We start from the raw sequence: 26,676 nt of genomic DNA, 5'->3' as shown, positions 1-26,676 counted from the left end.
GATCCAGACTACCTACAAAAATACAGTCGTACCAATTGTCAAATCTTACACTAAAATTATTGAAGGTACTTTTGGAACAAAAAAAACAAAAAACAAAGTAAGTTACACCACAGGATCAGGCCTTTCAAGCCGGCGCCAATCCACATCCTCTATCTCCAGCTGTCGCCTATTCTCTAAGGTTCTGCATACCTTTGCTCCATGTGCATTCATGTATTCTGTCTCGATGCATCTTAAATGATGTGCCCGACTCTACCACAGCCGTTTGCAATGCATTCCAGGCACCCATCACCCTCTGCATATTGATCTTTCCACTCATATCTCTGATAATCGTTTCCCCTTTCAATTTGAACTCGTGACCCCGAGAAATTCAGTCATCTCCTCTGGGAAAGAAAAAAAGCTTCTGTGTTTTTGTAGGTACTGTAGTCCTCAACCAGGTCCCCCCTCAAACTTCATGTTTGTAATGAAAACAATACGAATCCACTCAACCTCAATTCATGGCCAGTGCTCTCCATACCAGTCAACATTCTAGTGAACCTCCTTTGCAATCTCTACAAAGCATGCTGCATCCTTTCGGTAATGTGGCGACCAGAACTGTACACAGTGTTCCAAATGTGGTGGAACAAAAATCTTTTCCAACTGTCCACTCTCGTAATCAATATCCCATCCGATGAAGGAAAGCATGATGTATGCCTTCTTGACTGCTCATTGACCTGCGTTGCCATCTTCAGGGAAAAATGTACCTGAACACTCAGGACCCACTGGACATCAATTTTCCCCATAGCTTTTCCATTTACTGTGCAGTTTGCTCTTTAATTTGAATCTTCCAATGTGTATCACACCATATTTGCTCGGATTGATCTCCATCCGTCATTTCACTGCCCAACTCTCCAAGCTGTCTTTATTAGGTGGCACGGTGGCACAGTGGTTAGCACTGCTGCTTGATAATGCCAGAGACCCGGGTTCAATTCCCACTGCAGGCGAATCTCTGTGTCGAGTTTATGCATTCTCCCCGTGTCAGTGTGGGTTTCCTCCCACAATCCAAAAATATGCCGGTTAGGCTAAATTGCCTGCAGTTTTAGGTGAAGGGGTAAATGTAGGGGAATGGGTCTGGGTGGGTTGCGCTTCAGCGTGTTGATGTGGACTTGTTAGGCTGAAGGCCAGTTTCCACACTGTAAGCAATTTAATCTAATCTAATTCTCCTGTATACATTGACAGTCCTCTTCACTACCTGCTACTTCATCAATCGTAGTGTCACCTTCAAACTAGATCATCTGACTGGGGTGTAAGACCGGTGCAAAATTGAACAGTTGAGAGGAGAACTGCAAAGCCTAACATGCAGCAGATTGCTTGAAAAGACCTCTCTCTTAAAAGTACCTATTCGATCAGTAACCTCTGACGCAGAAATTCCTAACAAATAGAAAAGAAGACACGGGAAGATCCAAAAACAAGAACATATTTTGATAAGCCTGTTTTGAGATAAGAAATGTTGTTTTGTAAATGTTAATTGGGACGTTTATCGGAATAGTATAATAGAAGAAAAGATAAAATGTAGAGTAGAGAAATAATTTATAAATGATGATTAGTTATTAATTCTCATTTATATTGTAAGAAATAAAGTTGTTAAGTTTTACTTTACATTTTTCTTGGTCATTCGATTTTTTACAGGTTACTGCACGGTATATATCTTTTTCTGGGTTGCTGGTTTTAAATGAAGCAGGAGAGTATACCTCTTGTTGTAACACTACCGTGGGGAACCTTAACAAATTCCATATTGAAATCTATTTACATGGCATTTATAGTCCTTCCATTATCAATCAACTTCGTCACTTCGTCAAAGAATGCTATTAAGTTGGGAAGACATGACCTCCCCTGCACGTTGCTTATTACTGATAAGCGCATCTTCTTTCAAATGGGAGTAGATCCTATCCATCAGTATCTTCTCCAAGCACCTTTCCTACCACCGACGTCAGACTAACTGGTGTTTAATTTCCTAGATTATCTCTGCTCCCCTTTTTCAGCAAGGCACTGCATCAGCAATTCACCAGAACCTCACTCTTTATCAATGATGCTACAAAGATATCTGTTAAGGCCACAACTAGTCCATCTCTTTTTGCACTCAGTATTCTGGAAGTGATCCCATCTTGATCAAGGTACTTGCCCAACTTAATATCATATAGAATACCCAACACTTCCTCTCTCCTGATCCCAACTTGACCTAAACTAATCAAACATCTATCTCTAATCTCAGCATCCAACATCTCCCTCTTGTCAGTGTATAATGATGCAACGTACTCAGTAAGGATCTCACCCATTTTCTCTGAATCCACGTATAACTTTCCTCCTATGTTTTTGAGAGGACCAACCCTTTCCCTAGCTAACCTCTTGCAACGTAAATATAAATAAAAGTCTTTGGAATTTTCCATAACCCTGTTTCCTAAATATATCGCATGATCCCTGCTAGCCTTCTTAATTCCTCTTTTCAGATTATCTCTACATTCCTAACATTCATCCATAGCTTCGCCTGTCTTTAGTCATCTAAGCTTTATGCATGTTTTCCTTTTCCTCTTAAGTCGCCTCACAATTTCACCTTTCATCCATGGTTCCCTAATCTTGTTATTTCTATCCCTCATTTTTACAGGAACATGGATCTCCTTCATTCGAATCAACATCAGTGTGTAAGCCTCCCGCATATCAAATGTGGTTTTCCCTTCAAATAGCTGCTCTCAATCCACATTCCCCATTCCCTGCCTAATTTTGGTATAGTTTGCCTTCCCCCAAATTAGCAGTCTTACTATATGAACTTTCTTCTCTATGTCCATGAGTATTCTAAAACTTATGGAATTGTAATCACTATTCCCAAAACAATTCTCGACTGAAACTTCAAACACCTGGCTGAGATCATTCCCCAACACCAGATCGAGTATGGCCCCTTAACGAGTTGGACTATTTGCAAACTGCTCTGGAATTCCCTCCTGGAAGCTCATTACAAACACTGCTTCATCTCGAGGTCTAATATTACGTGAAAACCCAATCAATGTTGGGATAATTAAAAACCCCTACATCTTTGCATAATGTGTTCACGTGTTTATAACTCTATTGCATGCGTGCTATTCATCAACTTATCGTTCCACCCCAACATTGTTCCGGCACTCTTCCTATTCCCAGCGCTGCACATATTTCCATATTTCCTCACTTCTCCAGTCGTCCAAAGAGGCTGAATTATCCTCTTTGAGCAATAATACATGCCGACAACCCCTTTTAACTCCTTTTCTATCCCAGAAGCAACATCGATGTACTGGGATATATAGTTGCCAATCATGCCCTTCTTTCAACCAAGTCTCAGTAAATAACAATAACAGCATACTGCCCAGTAATAATCAAAACCCTTGATTTCATCTGAATTACCTACTACATTTCTTGCATTAAAACAAATGCACCTCAAACCACTAGTCACTTTACATTTATCATCTCCTCCCTGCCTGCTATTCTACTTAGTCAAGTTTACTTGATTATCTCGGTCCTTACAGGTTTTAGTTACTACCTTTTTACTGGCCAATAAAGTCCTCAATTTGTTCCCACCACCCTGCCACATTAGTGTAAATCGTCCCCAGCAGCGTTAGCAAAAGCAACGCCAAGGACCTTGCTTCCAGTGTGGCCCAGGTGTAGAACATTCACTTTCTAATATCATCCCCTCCCCAAGAATCGGTACCATTGTCCAAAAACTCTGAACCATTCCATCCTGTAACATCTCTCAAGGCACGCGTTCATCCTGCCTTTTCTTTCATTGCTTATCCAATTAGCACGTGGCACTGGTAGCAATCCTGAGATGACTAAATTTGAGGTTCTACTTTTTAACTTGTCTCCTCCTGTCTACATTCTACTTGTCGGACCTCACCCTATTTTCTACCTCTATCGTTGGTGCCTTTTATGCACCACAACAACTGTCTGTTCACCACCTGCATCCCCTCCCCTCAGCCTTCAGACTATTCAAAGGACAATTTGAGACAAGCCTGACCCGTGCACCTGGGAGGCAACACATCATTTCTGAGTTTCGTTTTTGACAACAGACTCGCCTACCTACTCCGCTTTCGATTGAATTCCCTATGACATTAGCCATTCCAAACTGTTTCCCGTCCTTCTGTACAGCAGAGCTTACCACTTTGCCATGAACCTAGTTACTGCTGCCTTCCCCGGTGACCCATCTTCCCCAACAGTACACAAAACGGTATACCTGCTGAGGCTAGAGATGACCACAGGCGACGTCTGTGATGCTGTCCTGCTCTGTCCCTCCCTTTCGGTCTCCTGTCCCTTTCCCCCTCAGCAATACTAATTTGCAGTCTGTTCAATTTAATAAACGTGCTGTCCATGACCCCCTCAACATTGTGTATTTTTCCAAGTGAGCCCATCCACAGCTCCACAGACTTCATGCAGTTTAACAAAAGCTGCAGCTGAACAAACTTTCTGTCCATTACAGAATTAGGGACATCAGCTCTGTCCCCGAGCTCCCAGATTAATCATAAGAGCATAAAACGGGTCTGAGAAATCCTTCCATTTTAATCGTAAGTTAATTTAGTCAAGAAAAGAAATCACACGTGTAAAAAAAATCAACAAAACATTACTTTACTAACACACCACCGAGTTCATGTTTTGGTTAGAGAAGGAGAGCGGGTAGGAGATCCTACACGTGTAATCAAGAGTAGAGTGCTGCAAAAGGGCATCAGGTCAGGCAAAATTCGAAGAGCTGAATAATTCACGTTTTAGGTTGAAGCCCTTCATCAGGAATGAATCTGGTGGGCCACGGTTTCTGATTGATAAATGGAAGTGGATTGGTGCTTCGGGGAAAGCAGATGGGAAGGTTTTGGAGGGATATGAGCTGGGTGCTTGCAGGTGGGACTAGAATGGGTTGGAATATCTGTACAGCATGGTCGGGTCGCACCGAAGAGTCTGTTTCCATGCTGTATATCTCCATGTCTCCATGACTCTATCTCCGATCCCCAGCATCTGCAGTCTTCACTTTTTACTACACGTGTACTGTCTCGTCTTACGACACAGCCCAAATGTATCAGTTCACTCACCTTCCCAGATCGCAATTCAACCGCTCCCACTCATCTCCTCGCTCTCACCGTTGCTGCAAATGAAGACCGCTGAAGTTCAAGATAAATCCCTTTTAAGAGAGAAACTTACTTTCCCATCTACCCCGATCCTCTCGCTCTTGCTCCTCCGGAAACATGAAGACCACTGACGATCGAAGTTATTCCCCTTCATTGGGAAAAATTACCTTTCCAGTAGCCCTTTGGTCTTTGCTCCGTCGCCCCTCCCGAAAATGAAGGCCCCTGTCTCTAAAGGGTATGTCTGTTTTAAATGAAAAAAATCTAACTTCCCAGATGCACCTTGTCCTCTCTCTCTCTCTCTCTCTCTCTTCTCTCTCTCTCTCTCTCTCTCTCTCTCTCTCTCTCTCTCTCTCTCTCGCTCTCTCTCTATGTCACTCACTCCTAATGAACAATGAAGGCCAGTTTTTGGTTACTTTACGAATAATGCCATGCAAATCCATTATCTTCTACCAAGAATGAGAATACTTTCCAATACAGATTGAGGAACAAATTCCAGGTGTTTCTGAATGGAATATTCCTCAGATTCACTTGAACAATAAGGAAGTTCTCATAAAATAAGAGAAATTAATAAATTAGCTTCCAGCGGAAAATCAACATAATCAGAAAGAATGATTGCAGTCACATACAGAGACGTGGAAATACGCTGGGAAGTACTCATTTCATTATGCTTGATGTCGGTATAGGAACGCCTTTACAATTACGCAACATCCTTACAGACTTAACCCTGTAAAGTTTGTGCGCGTTCAAAAAGAGAGTGAATGTATGTCAAAGGCACCATTGCCAATGTGATCACAATAACTGGAGCTTACCCGATAGTAAAAGTGCCAAAACCATATGGTACTTCACGATTATGTGTGCCCCATCACCAAGTCAGTGCAGTTCCAAATTATGATTTACATCCTCATTCGTGTTTGGAAGAGTGTATTGAGAAAGTGAGACAGACGAATTTATAATTCTAAAATCGACTGGTCTGAGGACATTGACAGATACTTTTAACAAAAAAAATTCCTCTTCCATCGCACGGAGTGGACTGTACCAATTCAAAATCGTGCATAATCGATCATTCACGAGACATATTTAAACTTAAGCCTATATTGGTATTTTGCGATTACCCAATTGTATAGTGCACATCGATAGCCGAGTGATCCTTGTCACCCATGGAAGAAACAGTTGGAGCATCTATCAGAATTGTTCAATCACCGACGAGAAGAGGGCTTAGTGAGAAACGTAGATAAATTGCATTAGAAAATGTCCAAGTCACGTTCCTTAGACATGGACAGAGGTCCCCACGGAATGTGAAAACAAATATTGTTGGGGAATGTCCCATACCATCAACAAAGAAGGACGTATTTTGATTCATGGGGCGAAATGGTTTTTATTGGATGTGAATGTTGAATTTTACCAGTGAGTTGCTTCACTGACTTATTGAAGAAGTGAAGAAAAATTGACTGGATGATGGTATTTCAGAAGACAGTCTGAAATCTACCCCAACGTTATCAACACCTTATTGTAGAAAGCCTGACAGAGTGGTTATTGACATGAATGATGTGGATGTCAGTCTTATACTCTCAAAAGACGTTCAAAAGAAGTTAGGAAACCTCCTGTGTATTTCTTCAGAAATTTGGATCATCACCAACGGAAATATTCAATTGATGAGGAAGAGATCCTGATGTTGGTGTTTGAGTTGCAACATTTCAATATGTATATTTCTAGTAAGGTGTTTTAAATATTTGTACGTACCAGTCATAACACTTCATGGTTTTGAAGCATGTTAAGGATACAAATTCCAGAATATTTTGATGGAGCTTATTATTGCTGCCATTCAACGTGAAAAGTAGGCACATCAGTACTAGCAAATGTAATTCCCAACATGTTGACATGACTTCATTGGAGGAAGAAGGACGCATGCGCTGGGATTAACAAATGGATTGCAGTAGATAGTAGTGGTCAATATTCTCATGGTTAGAGTGATTGCCATGTATACTACATGTATTGCACTGTACTTACATATTAAGCTTGATATTTTGAAAAAAAATAACACACCATTGTATAATCTGAGGAAGCATCACTGAACACAAACCGTTAACTGGAATATTTCTTCACAGACGCTACCAGACTGGCTGAACTTTTCCAGAAACTTCTTGTTCTTCGTTTTATTGCTGACATACAGCAGCCACAGTTCTTTCCATTTAGTTGTATTGATAGTTCATTACTTCAGAGGGAGGTGTGACGATGCTATGACTTTATGAGCTGTATTTTATCCGCTTTTCATTGTTGAAGAAGAGTTTTAAGCAGAGCGGCTGAACTGTGTATTGAATACTGGTAAGAAGGCTTGAGGTCATTTCCTTCACTTTGAAGAATAGAACCAGTCTGAATGGGTGTTGCCAAGTTCACATAGAATGAGATTTTTTTTTTCATTTGATTTTTCGATAGTAGCCGTAGTTTCTGTGTTCTGGCCACAGTTTGGAAGCTGCAGTGCATTTTTCCCGGCTTCAGTATCTCAAAGTTTTCTTTGGATGATTTCTTGCTGTTGGTCCTGCATGTAAGACAATCTAATTCTCTATATTTGTTTTGCTCAGCGTCTGTTTATGTGATTTTACTGTTTTGCAACAGTTAATATGTCATAGTTACAGCATCTATTACTCTGTTACGTATTTTGGTAGATTTTCACGTAAGCTAATTCTTTATTTATTCTTTCTTTGGGCGTAATTTCTGTATTTTAGAAAGTGTGCTTTGCTTCAAATCTGGAAGCTTGATTAGTCTAATTGCATATGAAAATCAAATCCTGACATGTACATTTAAGAGAAGAAAAAGAAGTGTGTCGGCTATTTTCTTAATATATCTTGAGAAAGTTACATTTGATCCATGACAGCATGATTATTCATCTTTCCAGTTGGAGTGAAGCAGTGTGCCTCAGGATAAAACATAACAGTTGTTCATCTCTCATGAGAGTGTGGGACTAAGGTAATTTTATATTGACATAACTTCACTTCAACGCCCTGTTCTCATTGTACATGAATTCTGCATCGGTGAGCCCTGCACAAGGCATAAACTAATGCAGTTAGGAAGCATACAGGTAATGTCAGTTGCTAGTAGATATGATGGAATATACAAAACAGCAGTCCAAAATAAACGCTCATAAATGCTGATCAACTTTAAATTTCCAACCAAAAAGAAATGGAAGTGGTGTGGAGGATATGCCATTATTAAACTAACACACTGCATGTTCTTCAATTTTGAAGAAATGTTGTTGGACACGAAATGTTGATTCTGGTTTTTTTTTCCACAGATTGTTCCAGGTCCTGATCGTGAAATAGTTGCAAGGCTGGACAATGCAAATATCAGAACATCAGAAAATTCTGAATCGTGAAACATCTCACAAATAAACTGGCTTTCTGGAGACATAGTTTGTAACGGGAGAGTGATTCAAGTCAACGGTCCCCTGCATACATCCCTGCTTCATTCCATTTCTTTCTGAAAATAACTGATCTTCAACATATATTTATTAGGGATATATGCAGACTCCCAATGGTATACACGATTCAGTTTCGGGTGTTCAAGTCAAAATACTTCTGGTAAGTTGTGAGGTTGAAGACCACAAATTTCGGAGAGTTTTGATTACAAAAACAAACAATGAGTATTACCGAGATAGCTGTTTTTTTTTGCCAGCGCATTAAGTGATGGAAAGTGAACTCACTGAGAGAGAATCATTGAGAAAGGACACTTATCTGTACATAGGTACAAACAAATGCTGCAGATGCTGAAGACCAGATTCTGGATTAGTGGTGCTGGAAAAGCACAGCAGTTCAGGCAGCATCTGAGGAGCATAAAATCGACGTTACGGGTAAAAACCCTTCATCAGCAATACAGGCAGAGTGCGTGAAGGGTGGAGAGATAAATGAGCGGGGAATTGGTGGTGGGGAGAAAGTAGCATAGAGTACAATAGGTGAGTGGGGGAGGGGATAAAGATGATACGTCAGGGAGGAGGGTAGAATGCATAGGTCGAAAAGAAGATAGGTAGGTAGGACAAGTCATGGGGACAGTGCTGAGCTGGAAGTTTGGAACTGGGGCGAGGTGGAGGAAGGGGAAATGAGGAAACGGTTGAAGTCCACATCGATGCCCTAGTGTTGAAGTATTGGGCTGAGGGAGCGGCGGTGAAGGAGGCCCAGGACCTCCATGTCCTCGGCAGAGTGTAGGGATAGGTTGAAATGTTTGGCCACAGGGCGATGTGGTTGATTGGTGTGGGTATCCCAGAGAAGTTCCCTTAAGCGCTCTGTGAGGAGACGTCCAGTCTCCCCAATGAAGAGGAGACCGCATCGGGAGCAACGGATACAATAAACGATATTGGTGGATGTGCAAGTAAAACTTTGATGTGTGTGGAAGGCTCCTTTACGGCCTTGGATGGAGGTGAGCTGGGGGCAACGGTGTGAATGCAAGCTTTGCATTTCCCGCGGTGGCACGGGAAGGTTCCAGGACGAGAGGGAGGGATGTGGGGGGCGTGAACCTGACCAGGTAGTCACGGGGAACGGCCGTTGTCGAAGGTGGAAAGGGGTGGGGAGGGAAATATGTCCCTGGTGTTGGGGTCCGTTTGGAGGTGGTGGAAATGTTGGTGGATGATTTGGTTTATGCGAAGGTTGGTAGGGTGGAAGGTGAGCACGAGGGGAGTTCTGTCCTTGTTACGGTTGGAGGGGTGGGGTGTGAGGGCGGAGGTGCGGGATGTGGACGAGATGCGTTGGGGGGGCATCCTTAACCTCGTGGGAAGGGAAATTGCAGTCTGTAAAGAAGGAGCCATCTGGTGTGTTCTGTGGTGGAACTGGTCCTCCTGGGAGCAGATACGGCGGAGGCGGAGGAATTGGGAATACGGGATGGCATTTTTGCAGGAGGTAGGTTGGGAAGAAGTGCAATCCAGGTAGCTGTGGGAGTCGGTGGGTTTTGTAAGAAATGTCGGTGTCAAGTCGGTCTTCATTAATGGAGATGGAGAGGTCCAGGAAAGTGAGGGAGGTGTCAGAGATGGTCCAGGTAAATTTAATGTCAGGGTGGAATGTGTTGGTGAAGTTGATGAATTGCTGAACCACCTCACAGGAGCAGGAGGTAGCGCCAATGCAGTCATCAATGTAGCGGAGGAAGAGGTGGGGAGTGGTGCCGAAGATAAACTGTTCTACGTAGCCAAAAAAGAGACAGGCATAGCTGGGTCCCATACGGGTGCCCATGGCTAGCCTTTTGGTCTAGAGGAAGTGGGAGGATTCGAAGAAGAAATTGTTAAGGGTGAGGACCAGTTCGCCCAAACGAATGAGAGTGCTGGAGTTTACTTTGGAGTTTTAAAGAAGGATGAGATCTTGCTGAGTGTTCAGGAACAAGAACCTGAGTGGTCTTGGTAACGGAGATGTTAAGGTAAACCTGACCGAAACCTAAAAGATTCCTCATGAAATTGATTGGGATTGGGTAGATATGGAAAAATTACTGCAGAAATTCTGAAAAGGGTTAGCTGGACTCAAACCGGTCGTTCTATTTTCTTGCCCTTGTGCTGTTGGACTTGCTGAGTTTGTTCAGCACTTCTGGTATTTTAAAATTTCAGACCTCTAGAATCGGCATTTCCTTGTTTTATTTTAGTCGTGGGAAGATTGTTTCCCCTTGTGGGAAAGTCGAGGACTAGAGGACATCACCTGATGAATTTGGAGATGAGTGCACATCAATGCCATGGCATTTCATGTGGGTTGTGGCGATGGGGATGTGTGGTACATGGGTAGAGTGTTTTATTTGTTATTTTTAAACTTGGTGAAGATGATCAACATGTTTTCCTTGGTTACTGGGTGATGCTGGATGCACCTGTATTTTATGTTGATCGTGGATGAAGACATAATGTGCTGTGTGTGTAGCACTAAATAATTATTGGGATTGAAAATCCGCTCAGAAATGAATATTTCTTTGTGGAGGATGCGAACTAATCATATGCACGAAGGTCAGTCTGCATATTCAGAACTTACTCTGTGTTTCCTGATTACCGAATGAATGGGGAGTGATCATGAAAAAAATGCAAATAGGTGACGATGCGTTTTATTCCTGTCTGAAGCATTGAACTATTCAGCCCATTAACCGCTTCATAAGTAAATGTTCGCATGCTGCTTGAACAAATTGTATCTAATGTATCATTGAATGTTGATCGGCCTTCTTATCTAATTTGCTGCTGGAACCATTTGGTGAATTATTATGTGTTCTACAATTTTATACCAATGGCGCTAACGTACCACAGGGGCAATCAGTCATCACAGAGAGGCAACTCGTGTGACGTTTCTCATCATGATCACAATGATATAGACAGATGAGAGGGTGCAAAGGTAAAAGATAACCTCAGCTGGCAATGAAAATGTAACTACATGATTAGCGTCACTCTGCATTTTAACGCTGCCATTAGCCAACTGAGATAAACATCACCATATTCAACAAATTCCAATATGATCACTGTACCCTTTAGCTTCTATAATGGAACCTTTCCTTATTGAAACGGTCATCCATTTTTAAAATCTCTCGATAAGCATTTACCATCTTTGTATTTTGCCCATCCTTTCTCTCCTAATATTTTCTCTAATTCTGTACCCGTTTCAGGTCCAAACATCTGTGATGAGATATTCAGTTAAGAGGGTTTTTCACTGTCCAGCTTGTCTTGAAAAGGTATATTGCAAACTTGGAATTGAGATATCTGCCCCATGGAAGTATTTGTCTATTTAAAATAAAATTGTCAAACAAAGATGACAAGATGGAGATAAGCTCGCAGAGAACTAACATTTCAATTTCATGTTCAGTTCCTGAAGTTGTATTTTTTGCAGTTAAAGTTGCTCGCGAAAACTCACACTCTTTCTATCTCTATCTCTCTGTTAGTGTAAAACTATGAGTCCTTTATCAGCTGCTAATTTCATTCAGTACATGGTTCTTCTGCTCAACTGGAGGAGAAAGCAAATGAAGTCAGTCTTTTTAAGTTGAATTTGCTGTTGCCAAGGATGAGCATATGAGAAATGCAATATTGGAACAATTCATGTGCTATCTTTTTTTTAAAAAGCACTTTGTTCAGCATTTCTGCAGAGATACAATTATGCAAGTTTTTTTATTTTTGTTGTTTTTTAAGACTTTGTTTTAAAAATAAACTGTCAGTTGCTTCATAATTTGAACAATCAAATCACAGCTGGAAACCAAACCTTACACTTGCTTTTAAAGAAGATAAAGTTTACGGATGACCTCCGTGATTTATTTTGAGCAGTGTGTCTATCCATAACACACCAGTTTTATTTCTATTGTTTCAGCAATTGATTAAACTTCCCTGTCTCACAAAACTCCACCAAACGCTAAAATTCATACATTCTGTGTAACATAAATTCAAAAATTCCAAAGTATACAAAATGTCTGATCTTTGTAAACCAATCCAGCTACCTAAAATAAAAAAAAGTCTCATATTCTATAATCTGCACCAAATTTACAAATCCCCTTGTTTTCTATAAGTTCATCCCATTGTACAACTTTCTCTATCTTGGTAATATGAGCAATTCCACAAAATTCACAATTCTTTCTATTGAAGGTAGTGTAATGTGAAAGGTCTGTACTGCAATAATCATATTGTCTCACATCCTACAGTCCAGCAACAGCATCCATTTATCACAAAATATTCCTTCCACAGCTAAAACAACACTGCTACAGTGCTAGGAATGGAAATTGCTATGAGTTTTCGGATATTTGGACTATATTATTTGTGATTTCCCTTAAAACAGAAATTTTATCGCTGTATGTCCATATAATTCAGCAACATGAGCACGTTTCTTTCCATCAACAGGTGAATTCGGAAGATCCGTGATCTCTGAAAACAGATTCACAAGAAGTCAATGCTGTGTAAACTTGAGACTCCTGGCTTCACTGACGACTGGGTCTGCTCTTCAGTATCACCCTCTTGCTAACTGCGCCATTCATCATGGAAATAGAACCAGTACACTCGCTGTCACTCAATCCAGTGAATTTCCAGTCAATGTCAATCATTTCTCAGTTATCAGCGTCGACAATAATTATTGGCTTGGCAGAAAGTGAGAAAGTGGACAAGACAGTGAAAGTGAGGACAGTATATGCTGGAGATCAGAGTCTAGATTACTGTGGAAAGCCACAGCGGGTCAGGAAGCATCCGGGGATCAGGGAAATCGACATTTTGGGCAAAGATCCTTCATTAGGAATGAGGGAGAGAGTTTTCGGGGTGGAGAGATAAACGGGAGTGGATTGTGGCAGGGGAGAAGGTAGCCAAGAGTAAAATAGGCAGATGGAGTTGGGTATGGAGGTGATATTTCGGAGAGGAGGGTAAAGCGGATAGGTGGGAAGGAAGATTGGCAGGTTGGACATATCATTAGAACGGTGTTGAGCTAGCAGGGTGGAACTGAGGTAAAGTAGGGGGGAGGGGAAATGAGGAAACTGGTGAGTTCCACATTGATGTCCCGGCGTTGAAGTATTCTGAGGTGAAAGATGAGGCATTCTTTCTCCAGGCGTCGGGTAGTGAGGGAATGGCGGTCTTGGAGACCCAGGACCTGCAATTCCTCGGCAGATTGTAAGGGGGAGTTGAAATGTTCGGCCACAGAATGGTGGGGTTGATTGGTGCCAGTGTCTCAGCGATGTTCCCTAAAGCGCTCTGCGAGAAGGCGTCCAATCTCCCCTATGTAGAGGAGACCGCATCGGGAGCAACAGATACAATAAATGACATTTGTGGATGTGCAGGTTAAACTTTGAGGAATGTGGAAGGCTCCTTTGGGGCCTTGGATGGAGTTGAGAGGGGAGGTGTGGACGCAGGTTTGGTAATTCCTCCATTGGCGGGGAAGGAGCTAGCACGAGAGGGTGGGTTGTTTAGGGGCGTAGATCTGCCCAGGTAGACATGGAGGGAGCGGTCTTTGTGGAAAGTAGAAAGGGGTGGGGAGGGAAATGTATCCCTGGTGGTGGGGTCCGTTTGGAGGTGGCAAAAATGTTGTTGGATGATGTGGATTTATGTGGAAGTTGGTAGGGTGAAATGTGACGACCAGGGGCATTGTGTCCTTGTGGCAGTTGGAGGGGTGGATTTTGAGGGCGCAGGTGCAGGTCATGGATGAGCAGCGCTGGAGGGCATCTTCAACCACGTGGGAAGGAAAATTACGTTCTTTAAATTAGGAGGCCATCAGGCGTGTTCTGTGGTGGAACTAGTCCTGCTGGGAGCAGATACGGCGGAGGTGGAGCAATTGGGAATACGGGATAGCATTTTTGCAGGAATTAGGGTGAGATGAGGTGAATCCAGACAGGTATGGGAGTCGGTGGGTTTTCAAAAAATGTCAGTGTCAAGTCGGTTTTCATTGATGGAGATGGAGAGATCCAGGAAGGGGAGGGATATATCAGAGGTGGTCAAGGTGAATTTAAGGTCGGGGTGGAATCTGTTGGTGAAGTTGATGAACTGCTCAACTTCCTCGCGGATGTATGAGGTGGCGCCGATGCAGTCATCAATGTAGCAGAGGAAGAGCTTGAGAGTGGTGCCGGTATAACTAAGGAAGGTGGATTGTTCTATATAGTCAATAGAGAGACAGATATAGCTGGAGCCCATGCGGGTGCCCAAGGCTACCCCTTTCATCTGGAGGAAGTGGGAGGATTAGAAGGAGATATTGCTAAGGGTGAGAGCCAGTTCAGCCAAACGAATTAGAGTGTCAGTGGAAGGGTATTGGTCTGGACGTCGGGAGAAGATGGAAGGGAGTGCCTGGAGACCCGGGGAACGGTGAATGGTGGTGTAGAGTGATTGGATTTCCATGGTGAATATGAGGCGTTAGGGGCCGGGGAATTTGAGAGCGTGGGTGGTATCTCGAACGTATGTGTAAAGTTCCTGGACTCGGGGGTGTAGGCCAGTATCAATGTACTGAAATGAGTTCGGTGGGGTAGGAGCAAGCTGAGACAATGGGTCGACCTTATTATAGAAAGAACACAGCAACTTTGGAAAGTGTTCAGAGGAGATTTACCAAGATGTTACCTGGAATGGAGGGAAGGTCTTATGAGGTATGACTGAGGGACTTGAGGCTGCTTTCGTTAGAGAGAAGAAGATTAAGAGGTGACTTAATGGAGACAAACAAAACGTTTCGAGGATTATTTAGGGTGAACAATGATAGCCTTTTTTTTCGATGGGAATGGCTAGCACGACGGGGCATAGCTTTCAGCTGAGGAGTGATAGATGCAGGACAGATGTCTGAAGAACGTTCTATACACAAGGAGTTGTAAAAGCGTGGAATGCCCTGCCTGCAACAGTCATGGACTTGACACCTTTAGAGGTATTTAAATGTATATTGAATAAATATAATATGGATTATTGTAAGTTAAATCGGCCCGTTTTGTAGGTCAGTGAATCATCAAATTTCGAAGGGCCTGTACTGCGCTGTATTTTTCTGTGTACTATGTACTATGTTATATAATCATGAGCAGTTCCAGTACAGAACAATATTTATGCAAAGCTAAGCCCAACTCCAAAGCACAGTAATGTTTATATGTAAATATGAACAGCCTGAATGCCCGATTGTAAATATGAGGAGTGCCAAGAAACAGCATTATTTATACATTGGGCTTCAAGTGCTCCAAAACACAACAATGTAGATAACAATTATATGCATATATATTTGTAGAAACACACATGTATGTATAATATGCAATACTCTATATCTAAACGAGTAGAGATTCGAAGTGAATGTGCAGGAGCTAGATTTGCAAATGACACAAAAGTAAGTGGCACCAGAAGTTGTGAGAAGGAGACAAGCAGTTGAGACAGAGGCACTGAAAGATTATTTAAGTACACAAAATGTCATCAAATAGAATATGAAGAGATATATTGTGAACAAAAGAAAAGTGTAATATTTAAATAAGGAAAGAACGCAAATGCGCATACAACACAGGAAGCGAGCACACAGGCGGAGCAGAAAATGGTAAGGCTAATGGAATGTCTGCCCTCATCTCGAAGGCTGTCTGTATTCAAGCTTACGAAGTCTGCCTGTAACTGTACTCGGTGCTGGTGAGACCCCATGTGGAGTACTGTACTTATTTGTAGTCTGCTTATTTAGGAAAAGCTGCTACAGCATACAATGTTTATATATAGACACTGATGGTCTAAATTAAATATTTAGATATGAATACAATCATCTCCAGTACACCACTATATTTACATATGGACAAAACATACAACAATATTTATGTACTGATTGAAAGAGTTCTGACACGCAACTGATAAAGAGCTTATGCCCGAATCTCTGAATCTCCCACTCATTGAATGCCACCTGAACTGCTGTTCCCTAACGCAGCCCTTGTCAACAGCATCAACATTTCGAGAAAAAAAATCTATGTTAGAAAACAATATATTCATATAGAGAGAAACTTTCCCATCTTAATGCATGCAGTCTTTGAATAATTTGCTTGAAGCTTTGAGAACAACTTAGACGAATGTATGGTGCAAATTGACATTAGAAGGACTTCGAACTAATTAAAGGGTGACGGCTCAGAAGACTTTATTCTAATTTCTTTACCAGTAAGAGAACAGTGAGCATCGAAAGGAATAGGAATTTCACTTTAGCACGCCAGATAAGGGGACAAGGATGAGAAGGGGGTAATAGCGTATTGAACTTAAATGTATTCAGTACACAAATAAAGGAACATTAGCTTTTTGCACAGATTGAATTTGTCAGGAATGGAGTGATGGGGACTTAATATCCAAGGATACACGTCCTATCACAAGGAAAGACAGAGAGGATGGAGTTGCCTTGCCAGTAAGTAATGAAGTCTGATCAATAGCAAGAATTGATATGGAGTCGACAGATGTAGAATCTGAGTAGATAGAGTTAAAAAATCGCAAAGCAGAGTGCTCTCATGCGATTTGAATGTGGGCCTCCTTGCAGTTGTCAGGTTAATAGGCAGAAAATCAATCAAACGATGGAAAAGATTTGTTGGAAAGGCATTATTTCAAAAAGCATGGGTAATCTAAATATGCAGATGGACTTCAAAAAATCAAGTTAGCCACATTACTTGAACACAATATGTTTTTTTTCCTGGATCTTCTTGTGATAGAGACGAAGAGGAAGCAGGTGGCTCTGTAATAACTGTAGCGTTATGAGGTTGATTGATTAGGCAGGTGAAAGTAAGGGAACTATGTTGGATCGGTGACCATAATATAGGTGAAAATTGCAAAAGCTTTTCAGATGTGTAAATGTTAGAGAGATGCAAGAGTGGACATTTGACCACTAAAAAATAGAGGCTGGAGAAGAAGCCATGGTAAAAAAGTATTTTCAGACGAAATGAATGGGCAATTTTTCATGGTGAAAGCACCGGCAGAAAACTAGAAGCTCAAGAGAGTCAGAGGCAGAGGTGAATATGATGCCCATCAAGAAAAGGAAGATGTTAGGGAAGCTGAGAAGTCCGAAAGTCATTAATCACCCGAACCAGAGGGATTATTTTCCACAGTTCTGAAGGAGTTACCTGAGGAGATCACAGGTGCTTTGGCAGCGATCTTTCAGGAATCACTGGACTGAGGAAGTGTCCTGGATGATTGGAAAATGGCTGTTTTATAACTCCTGATAAGAAAGGATGCAGGAGAAATACAGGAGAGTACAAGTCATCTCCTCATACCTCAGTCGTCCTTCAGATTTTCGAGTCCATTAGTAAGGATGGGTTTGCAGACTACTTGGAAATATATATTAAAACCGGGCTGAGGCAGAATGGTTTCATCAATGGAAAGTCAAGCCCGACAAATCTGTCTGAAAGATTTGAGAATATAATGGGCACTTTAGACAAAGGAGAGCCAGTTGACGTTACCATTTGCATTTCGGCAAGACATTTGATATTGTCCTCCACAACAGGCTGGTAAATCGAGTGCGATTCCATGGTGTTAGGAACAAGGTATTGGCATGATAGAGAACTGGCTGACTGACAGAATACAGAGTGGGAATAAAGGAGTCATTCTAACGATGACAGTTGGTGATTATTGGCGTTAGACGGGGCTGAGTATTGGAAATGCAACTATTCACTTTATACATGGGTGATCTGAATGAAGGAATGGAAAGCGTTGCAACGAAATTTACCAGTGGCACAAGGTAGATAGAAGCACAGGTCGTGTTGAGGCTTCAGAAGGGGCAGCTGCAACCTGGGAAGATTTCAAAAATGAGATAACGAGAGGCCTGAGACTGTCTGCTCTTGTTAGTGTGAATGGCAAGTCTAGTATCAATGGTACCTCTGCATGACTAGATAATCTGAGGCTCTGGTCAAGAAAAGAAGTTAGGATATGCCAAATATATATAACAGGGGATCAACTGAATCTCTGCAAGTGTCGGCGGGCTGTTGCAAGCCATTCAAGAGGGAAATCAGGAGGCAAAAAGCAGACGTAAATCAGCTTTATCAGATAGGGGTAAGGATAACCCAAAAGAACTCTGCAAGTTCATTAAGGACAACAGAGTTGCTGGGAGGGAATTACCCGACCTCGAACGCCTCATCTTTACCATGGGCATTCAATCCCTCTGCACCTCCAGCCACCATGACCAGGGCCACCAAGCCCTCTATTTCTTCCTCTCTCGATGTCCCTACCTGTACCCTTCCACTGGCATTCTCATTCGTTTGGCTGAAGTAGTCCTCAACCTTAAAAAAATTTCCTTCGAATCTTCCCACTTCCTCCTGAAGAAAGTGATAGCCATGGGCACCGGTTGGGCCCTAGCTATGCCTGTCTCTATCTTTGCATTGTAGAACATCCATCTTCTGTAGTTACAACGGCACTACTCCACACCTCTTCCACTGCTACATTGATGACTGCATTGACGTCACCTTGTGGTCCCATGAGGTCGTTGAGCAGTTCATCAACTTCAGCAACGCATACTACCCCGACCTTAAATTCACCTGGACCATCTCTGATACCTCTCTCCCCTTTCTGGACCTCCCCATTTCCATCAATGACGACCAACTTAACGCTGACAATTTTTGCAAACCCACCGACTCCCATAGCTACCTGGATTACTACTCTTCCCACCCTACCTCCTGCATAAATGCCATCCCGTGTACCAATTCCTTAGCCTCCGCTATATCTGATCCCAGGAGGACCAGTTCCATCATAGAAAAGACCAGATAGCCTTCTTCTTTCATGAATGTAATTTCCCTTCACACGTTGTTTAAGATGGCCTCTCATCCATGCCCCGCACCTCTGCCCTCAAATCCTACCCCTCCAACCGCAACAAGGACAGAACCCCCTGGTTCTCATCTTCCACTCTACCAAACTCCTCATCTGTATCATCCACCGTCATTCCTTCCCCGACAAATGGACTCACCACCAGGTTTATATTTCCATCACTACCCCATCCACTTTCCGCAAAAACCGTTCCTTATCGTGGCCACCTGGTCAGGTCCACGCCCCCTATCAACCCACCCTCCCCTCCTGGCAGCTTCCCCTGCGACCACAGGAATTGCAAAACCTGCACCCTCACCTCCCCCCACGTCAATCCAAGGCCACAAAGGAGCCTTCCAGAATCCATCAAAGTATAACCTCTATACCCACCAATGTCATTTATTGTATCCGCTCCTATGATGCGGTCTCCTTTATATTAGGGTGACTGGATGCCTTCTCAGGGAACATCTTTGGGACAGCCACATCAATCAACCACACAAGCCCGTGGTAGATCATTTCAACTCCCTCACCAACCTGTCAAGGACATGCAGGTCCTGGGCGTCCACCACCGCCACACCCTCACCACCCAACGCCTTGAGGAAGAATGCCTCATTTTCCCCCTCGGAACACTTCAACCCCAGGGCGTTAACGTCGACTTCACCAGTTTTCTCATTTCACCGCCCCCAACCTTAACGCAATTCCAACCTGCCAGCCCAGCACCATCCGCATGTCCTGTCCTACCTGTCAATATTGCTTCTCACCTAGCCGCTCCACCCTCCTCTCTGACCTATCATCTTCATCCCCACCTCCAATCTCCTGTTGTATACTTAGTTATCTTCTCCCCCGCCCAACCGACTCCCATTTATCGCTCCACGCCAGAGGCTCCCTGCCTCATTCTTGATGAAGAGCTTTTGCCAATTTTCCTGGTCCTCAGATGCCGCCTGACCTGCTGTGCGTTTCCAGCTCCACTCTAACCTATACAAAGAGGTTAAGAATCAAATCTACAACAATGAACCAGGAACCTAATCATTTAGTTACTATTGACATACAATATACAACTGATTGGGTAAGATTAGACTAGATTAGCTTCCCTACAATATGGAAACAGGCCCTTCAGCACAACACGTCCACAACGATCCTCCGAAGAGCAACCCACCCAGACTTATTCCCCTACATTTACCCCTACCTAATGTAGCTAACACCGCGGCCAATTTAGCATGGCCAATTCACCTAATCATCACATCTTTAGATTGTGGGAGGAAACCGGAGCTCCCGAAGGAAACCAACGCAGCTACGGGGAGAAAGTCCAATCGCCACAAAGACAGTTGCTTGAAGTGGGAATTGAACCTAAGTCCCTGGCACTGTGAGGCAGCAGTGCTAACCACTGAGCCACCTTTCCACCCTGAAATGGTTAAATACAGGAAAAGTCGATAAAGTGTGCAGCTGGCAAAACAGAAGTTCAGGCAGCGTCTGAGGAGCAAGAGAGTCCACGTTTTGAGCAGAACTGTTCACCAAGACTGGGGAGGGGGTAGGTGGTTAAGACTTGAATAGTGATAGAGGAGAAAGGAAGTGGGATGACGAAATGTGGTCAAAAGTAGGAGGCGAGTGCGATAGGTCGGTGACAACAGTGGAACGGATAAGTGGGAATGGAGATAAATAGGTGGGTCAGCCCAAGGGACTGCTGCTGAATTTCGGTCTGAGATGGAGTGAGTGATAGGGGCATTTGGGAGTTGGTGAATTCACATTTGAGGCCGTGAGGTTGTAGGCTCCTGAGGCAGAAGAGGAGATATCTTTCCTCCAGTTTTCGCTTGTCTCTATTTAACTACAGCAGGCAATTCATGGCTGGCTAAAATCCAAGCGTAGACTTATTGGTTTTCCCGGACAGTTAATGAAATGAAAAATTGGTCCCGAAGAATAGTAGCTTACGCTGACCACGTGATATCTCCCAGTTCTTAGGGTTATCTCCAAGCATGGGTCCACAATTTCACAAGTATGACCTGCTGACCTTTCAATTCTGGCATGCGAAATCTTTCAATTTTATCTTTTATTCTTTACTTGGCGATTCCATGACCACGCAGGATTGCAGGAAAAAAATAATAAAATGCATGCGTCTCCCCCTTGAACATTGACCTTTGTTTATTGTGAATATAATGTTCCACCTGGAGTTTTACATAATTTTGATCGTGGTCAAACAGCGAAAAAAATTCTACCATTTTTATTTGACACAAAAAAGGCAGATAGCCTTACTCATGACAAATAGAGCATAAATACAGAGTGATCTTTACTATATATCGAAACATTTTGATTTGAATTGAGGAAATCGAATTTAAGAGGTGTTAGTTTCTATATTAGCATTTTCTGAGACAGGAGAACAGAAGGAGACAGAGAATATGATACACTTCACTTTTCCTTTCGATTAACCAATAGCATGACACTTGACCATGAAGATGTCAACACTTTCTTCAGCTCTTGTCGGAATTTACTTTGTACGGCTGCATAAATGTACACATTTGTACACGAATTGAAGTACATGAGTATGTAGCCTATTTCAGTGGCAATGTCGGCTGGAGCTGCATAATCACCTTGATATCGTGCAGTGTTTGCTATCCTTGTTGCTAAAAAGCTTGTGGCTGCTGTCAGCCACAGAAGAATAAAACTACCCGATATCGCAAAGAATAAAATAATGGATTTTCTTCGACTCTGCACAGCTGGATCTTTTTGACTCTCACTACTGCATCCCCGGATTGCCCTGCGCCCTCTGTTGGCTACTACAATGCGTCTGACTGTCACGAAATTAAACATTAAAATGAAAGCAAGTGGAAGACAAACAATCAAAACACTTTGTAGCCAGGAGAATGCTACACCCGCGAGAGATGTGAAGAAGTTCATCTTAGTGCAGCAACCCCACTGTAAATTATCAATTATTTTCTCAGGTTCACAAGCAAACAAATTGGGTATATTTCCAAGGATAACCACAGCAGTGGTGACCATTATTACTGCAGCTCCAGTCCTCAATATGCAATATTTTGTTTTCAGCCTCTCACAGCATATAGCTACATAGCGATCAAATGTGAACAAGACTGTGAACCAAACTACTAGGTACAGGTTGGCTGAGTTTATGAAGATGATAAACTTACAAACTCCAGTGTACGATAGGATGGAATGTTTAAAATGAAAACTGAACACATGATGCACAGTTACATTCACGATCATGATCAGAAGAGCTGCAGCTGCCATGGCCAGCATGTAGGCAGAGGTACAATCAGAAAGGCCGCAGTTTCCCCTTGTGAGAATTATTATCGGCACTAGGTTCGCTGTGAGTCAAATGAAGAAAAGTTACAAAACAGGGTCAGTCGGAAAACAATTTTTTTTTCCAAAATATCCAATGACATTGCTACTCAGTCTTCTGTATAATGACATTCTCAATAAAATGCATATGCGCTTTGGAAACTCCATCCTGTGATAACCTTAGGATACTCAGAATAGCAAGGCTGAAAGATTGGCTTGATTTCAGCATCCACTATTAATTTGTTTGAACTACTACATCGATCAAAGCATACGCTAGAAGCTATCCATAATACTCATGATAGACACGAGGTGTTAATACTGGACAGATAAAGCAGAGACAGAAGCAATAATGTGGAACCCAGATTCAAATCCAATCACATCAGATGGTCGAACTTCACTTCAATAAAAAGTGTGGGTTGAAGAGACTATTGATAGCCACGAAACAATTCTCGATTGTCTTAAAAACCCACCTGCTTCACTAATATCGTTCATGGAAGGAAACTGCCATCCCAATCTGGTCTGGCCTACATACCAATCCAGACCTACAGTAGTAAGGGTGACACTTATCTGCCCTATTGTCAGTTAAGTATGGTCATTAAATGTTTAATTTTAAAATAATAATAACATGGAGACTGACAGGCAAATCAGTGCTCATTTTCTTATGCTTAACTCAGCACAAAATGAATGATTCATTTAACATAAAACTTGAACACAATGGCTCCAAACTGGACGTTTGATTTTGAATAACAATATCAGAATATTGTGGGAACTGATAAAAAAACAAACAAAAACCTAGAAAATAGAGTGGGCTATGCGACCTTCAGTGCCTGCACCACCGTTCAATGCGGTCATGGCTGATCATGCAATCTCAGTGCCCCATTACCACCCTCTCTACATACTCGTTGATCGAATTAGCTGCAAGAGCCACCTCCCACTCCCTCCTGAATATATCTTATCAACTGCACCCATCAATTTGCTGAGTAAGGAATTTCACAGTTTTAAACTGTCTGAGTGAAGAAATTCTTCTTCCTATCAGTCCTGAATAGATTTTTTTCCCTTATTCTTAGGCACTTATCCCTAATTCTGGACATGCCCAACATCGGAAACTTTCTTCCTGCATCTAGCCTGTGCGATCGCATCAGGAATTTGTATGTTTCGGTGAGACTCCCTGCTCATTCTGCGAAATTTATGTGAAAGGCGAACTTTTGCTGGACTCCCTCAGAAACAAGAATGTCCTTCCTCAGACTAGGAGTCCAAAACTGCACACTATACTCAAGGTGTGGTCTCACCAAGAACCAGGATAAGGGCGGCAAGATGTTCTTACTCCGATACTCAAATCGTTTTGCAATGAAGGAGATCATGCCAGGAGCTTTCTTTACTGCCTGCTGCACCGACATGCCAATCTTCAATGAGTGTTCCACCGTAACACACAGGTCTCGTTGCACTCCACCATTTCCTGAACTTCTTCCATTCATATCATAATTCGCCTTCCTGTTTTGCAACGAATTTGTATAATCCTCATGACATTGCGTTTGCCAAGTATTTGTCCATTTAGCCAGCCCTGTTCATTTAATCCTGCAGCCTCTTAATTCTCCTGATTACCGAGCTACACGACAAAGGAGCATCTTTGCTAAACTGTGTACTCCAAATAAACCTGATGGAGAATACACTGATGTTCTGTGGATTTTAACTTCATCTTCCACAGAGCTCAATATCATCAAAAAATTTTGGAGATATGAGTTTCAATTCCTTCGTCCAAATCAATAATGCATATTCTGAGCAGCTGAGGTCTGAATGCTGACCCCTGTGGCACACCACTCGTCACTGCCTGAAACTCTGAAAAGGACCCGCAGTTTCCAGATCTCTGCATCTTGTCTGGCAGTCACTTCTCTATCCATGTCAATGCATTACCGCCGATGCCATGAGCTTTAATTTTCCTTAATAATCTCAAGCATGGAACCTTGTCAAAAGCCTTTTGAAAGTCCAAATACAGTCTTGTCTAAGCTACTGGTCAAAGACTCAAAAAAATCTGAAGATTTGTAAAGCATAATTTCCCTTCAGCGAATCCATGCTGACTCAGAATGACTCAGTTATTTCATGCTTGACAATTGATTCTAGCATTTCCTCACCATCGATGTCAGTTCCACTGGCCTATAATAACCCATGATCAAACAATTCATATATCAGAAATGTTTCATTCTAAATAAACACTAAAAAAAAAGGGTTTGGAGGGTTATGGGCCAGGTGCTGGCAGGTGGGACTAGTTTGGGTTGGTATATGTGGTCGGCATGGACGGGTAGAACCGAATCGTTTGTTTCCATGCTGTATATCTCTATGACTCTATGACTCTATCTGAATATTACCTTCGCAGGGAAAAAATAAAAAAAATGAAGTCAACATAATCTGAGTATTGCCCTTCCTGAAGAAGGGATGATGCCAGAAATATCAATTCTTCTGCTGCTCGGATGCTGCCTGACCTGCTCTATTTTTCCAGCACCACACCCTCGACTCTGATCTCCAGCATTTAGTGTACTCAATTTCTCCCAGTCTAAAGATTTAAAACTAATCATATGTGATTCTTCCCATTTTATTCTCAAACAATGAGAATCTACTTAATAGTCTACTTGATAGAGAAATCAAAGCGAAAGAAATAAGCTATTTCCACAAGCTGAAGGATCGTGGCCATCATGCCTTCATCATTTTCCAATGACATTGATGTATGCAGATTGCTTTCTGTTGTCTCTAATGCAAGTACAATTCTGACAACTGAGATTACATTTTCCTTCTAAATATTTCCTAATAATGTATCTATGCCAAATGCCTTTTAAATGGTATAATTGTACATACCTCCACTAAGTCCAGTAGTAGCTCATTCCATGCATGAACTACCATCTCTGTGATACAATTGCTCGTAAGGTGCCTTTAAATTTTTCCTCCTCACTTTAAACAGCTCCCTCCAGTTTAGGAGTGCCGTACCCTTGTAAAAGGCCTTTGGTATTTACTGTATTGAAATACTTGATAATTATATAAATTTCTACAAGGTCAGCCCTCAGCCTTCTGGGCTGCAGGGAAGGTAATGCCCGAAACTAACCAGCTTCTCCATATAATTGATACTCTGCAAATCCAGCAATTTCCTTCCTTCTTTTTAGTTGAATTCCCCAGTTTAAGTACTCTGTTCTTTAACAGAGTGAACAGAATTGTTTACATTATTTCATATGTGACATCATCGACTAGAGCTCCAACATGCCATTGCAACGTCTATATTAAATATTCTGACCAGCAAAAGCAAACATGATAGATGTCTTCCTCACACCACATCTACATGCAACGCAACCTTTGAGGACATATTGTACTGCACCCCAAGGTAACTCTGTTCACTAACATTCCCCCACCATTAACTATCCAAGTCCTACCCTGCTTTGCAGTACCAAAATGCAGCACATTTTCATTTAACTTATTAAAATAGCATTTGCCACTTCTTGTCCCACTGACCAATATGATGGAGAACCAAGTTGATGGACATTGAGAAAATCTTCTTCGCTCTCACTCTAACACCAATTTTAGTGTCATCCACCAAGTGATAGCCATCCCTCATATTGTCATATTCAAAGCATTGAAATAAATGACATTCAACAAGGAACAAATCCAATCCATGCAGCAGATTGTTTGTCAATGGCCTCCAACCTCATGATTAGAATTCTCCAATGCTTCTAAATTACTAACATACCAGGAATGCCAGACAGAATAGGGTAGTAAATTATTTTCATCTGTAGAATTATTGGCTGCACCATTCTCAGAAGAAAGTCTGAAATATGTCCGGATTGGTGGCTTCACGTGCATTGCATTTGAGTGCAGTTATGTTGCCTATTTATAGAGCAATCTGTCCCTGTTTGAGGGAAAAAAATAAACATCTTGCAACATTTTCAGAGTTACATTGTCTGAAGAGGTGTTAACTGCTCCACTTCACCCACCTTGTCCATGAGGAGGTTACGCAGCTTAATAACAAGTACGCCTTTCACGATAATGAACAATTGGAATAACATTACAGAACAAAAATGATTGGAACATGCCAGGAGGAATAGAAACAGTTTATTGTTCTCATTTATTGTATTGGATTCTTTCAGT

At 42.2% G+C, this 26,676-nt stretch overlaps 1 protein-coding gene across 1 annotated transcript; it reads right to left on the bottom strand.

Annotated features, from left to right (window-relative positions):
• Positions 1–21,663: 21,663 nt before the first annotated feature.
• On the bottom strand, positions 21,664–26,342 carry LOC148138367 (uncharacterized). The gene is made up of 2 exons (XM_087981657.1): positions 26,279–26,342; positions 21,664–22,577 (listed from the first exon to the last, which is right to left on the bottom strand). The coding sequence occupies exons 1-2, from the start codon at positions 26,340–26,342 to the stop codon at positions 21,664–21,666; spliced, it is 978 nt and encodes a 325-aa protein (XP_087837783.1).
• Between the last annotated feature and the right edge of the window lie 334 nt (positions 26,343–26,676).

Source organism: Chiloscyllium plagiosum, unplaced genomic scaffold, assembly GCF_037043375.1.
Source record: "Chiloscyllium plagiosum isolate Xiang-an unplaced genomic scaffold, Cpla_swu_hap1 HiC_scaffold_40, whole genome shotgun sequence".
Taxonomy (NCBI): domain Eukaryota; kingdom Metazoa; phylum Chordata; class Chondrichthyes; order Orectolobiformes; family Hemiscylliidae; genus Chiloscyllium; species Chiloscyllium plagiosum.
Note: the sequence above shows the minus strand (reverse complement) of the source record. Positions and strands in the feature narration are given on the sequence as shown.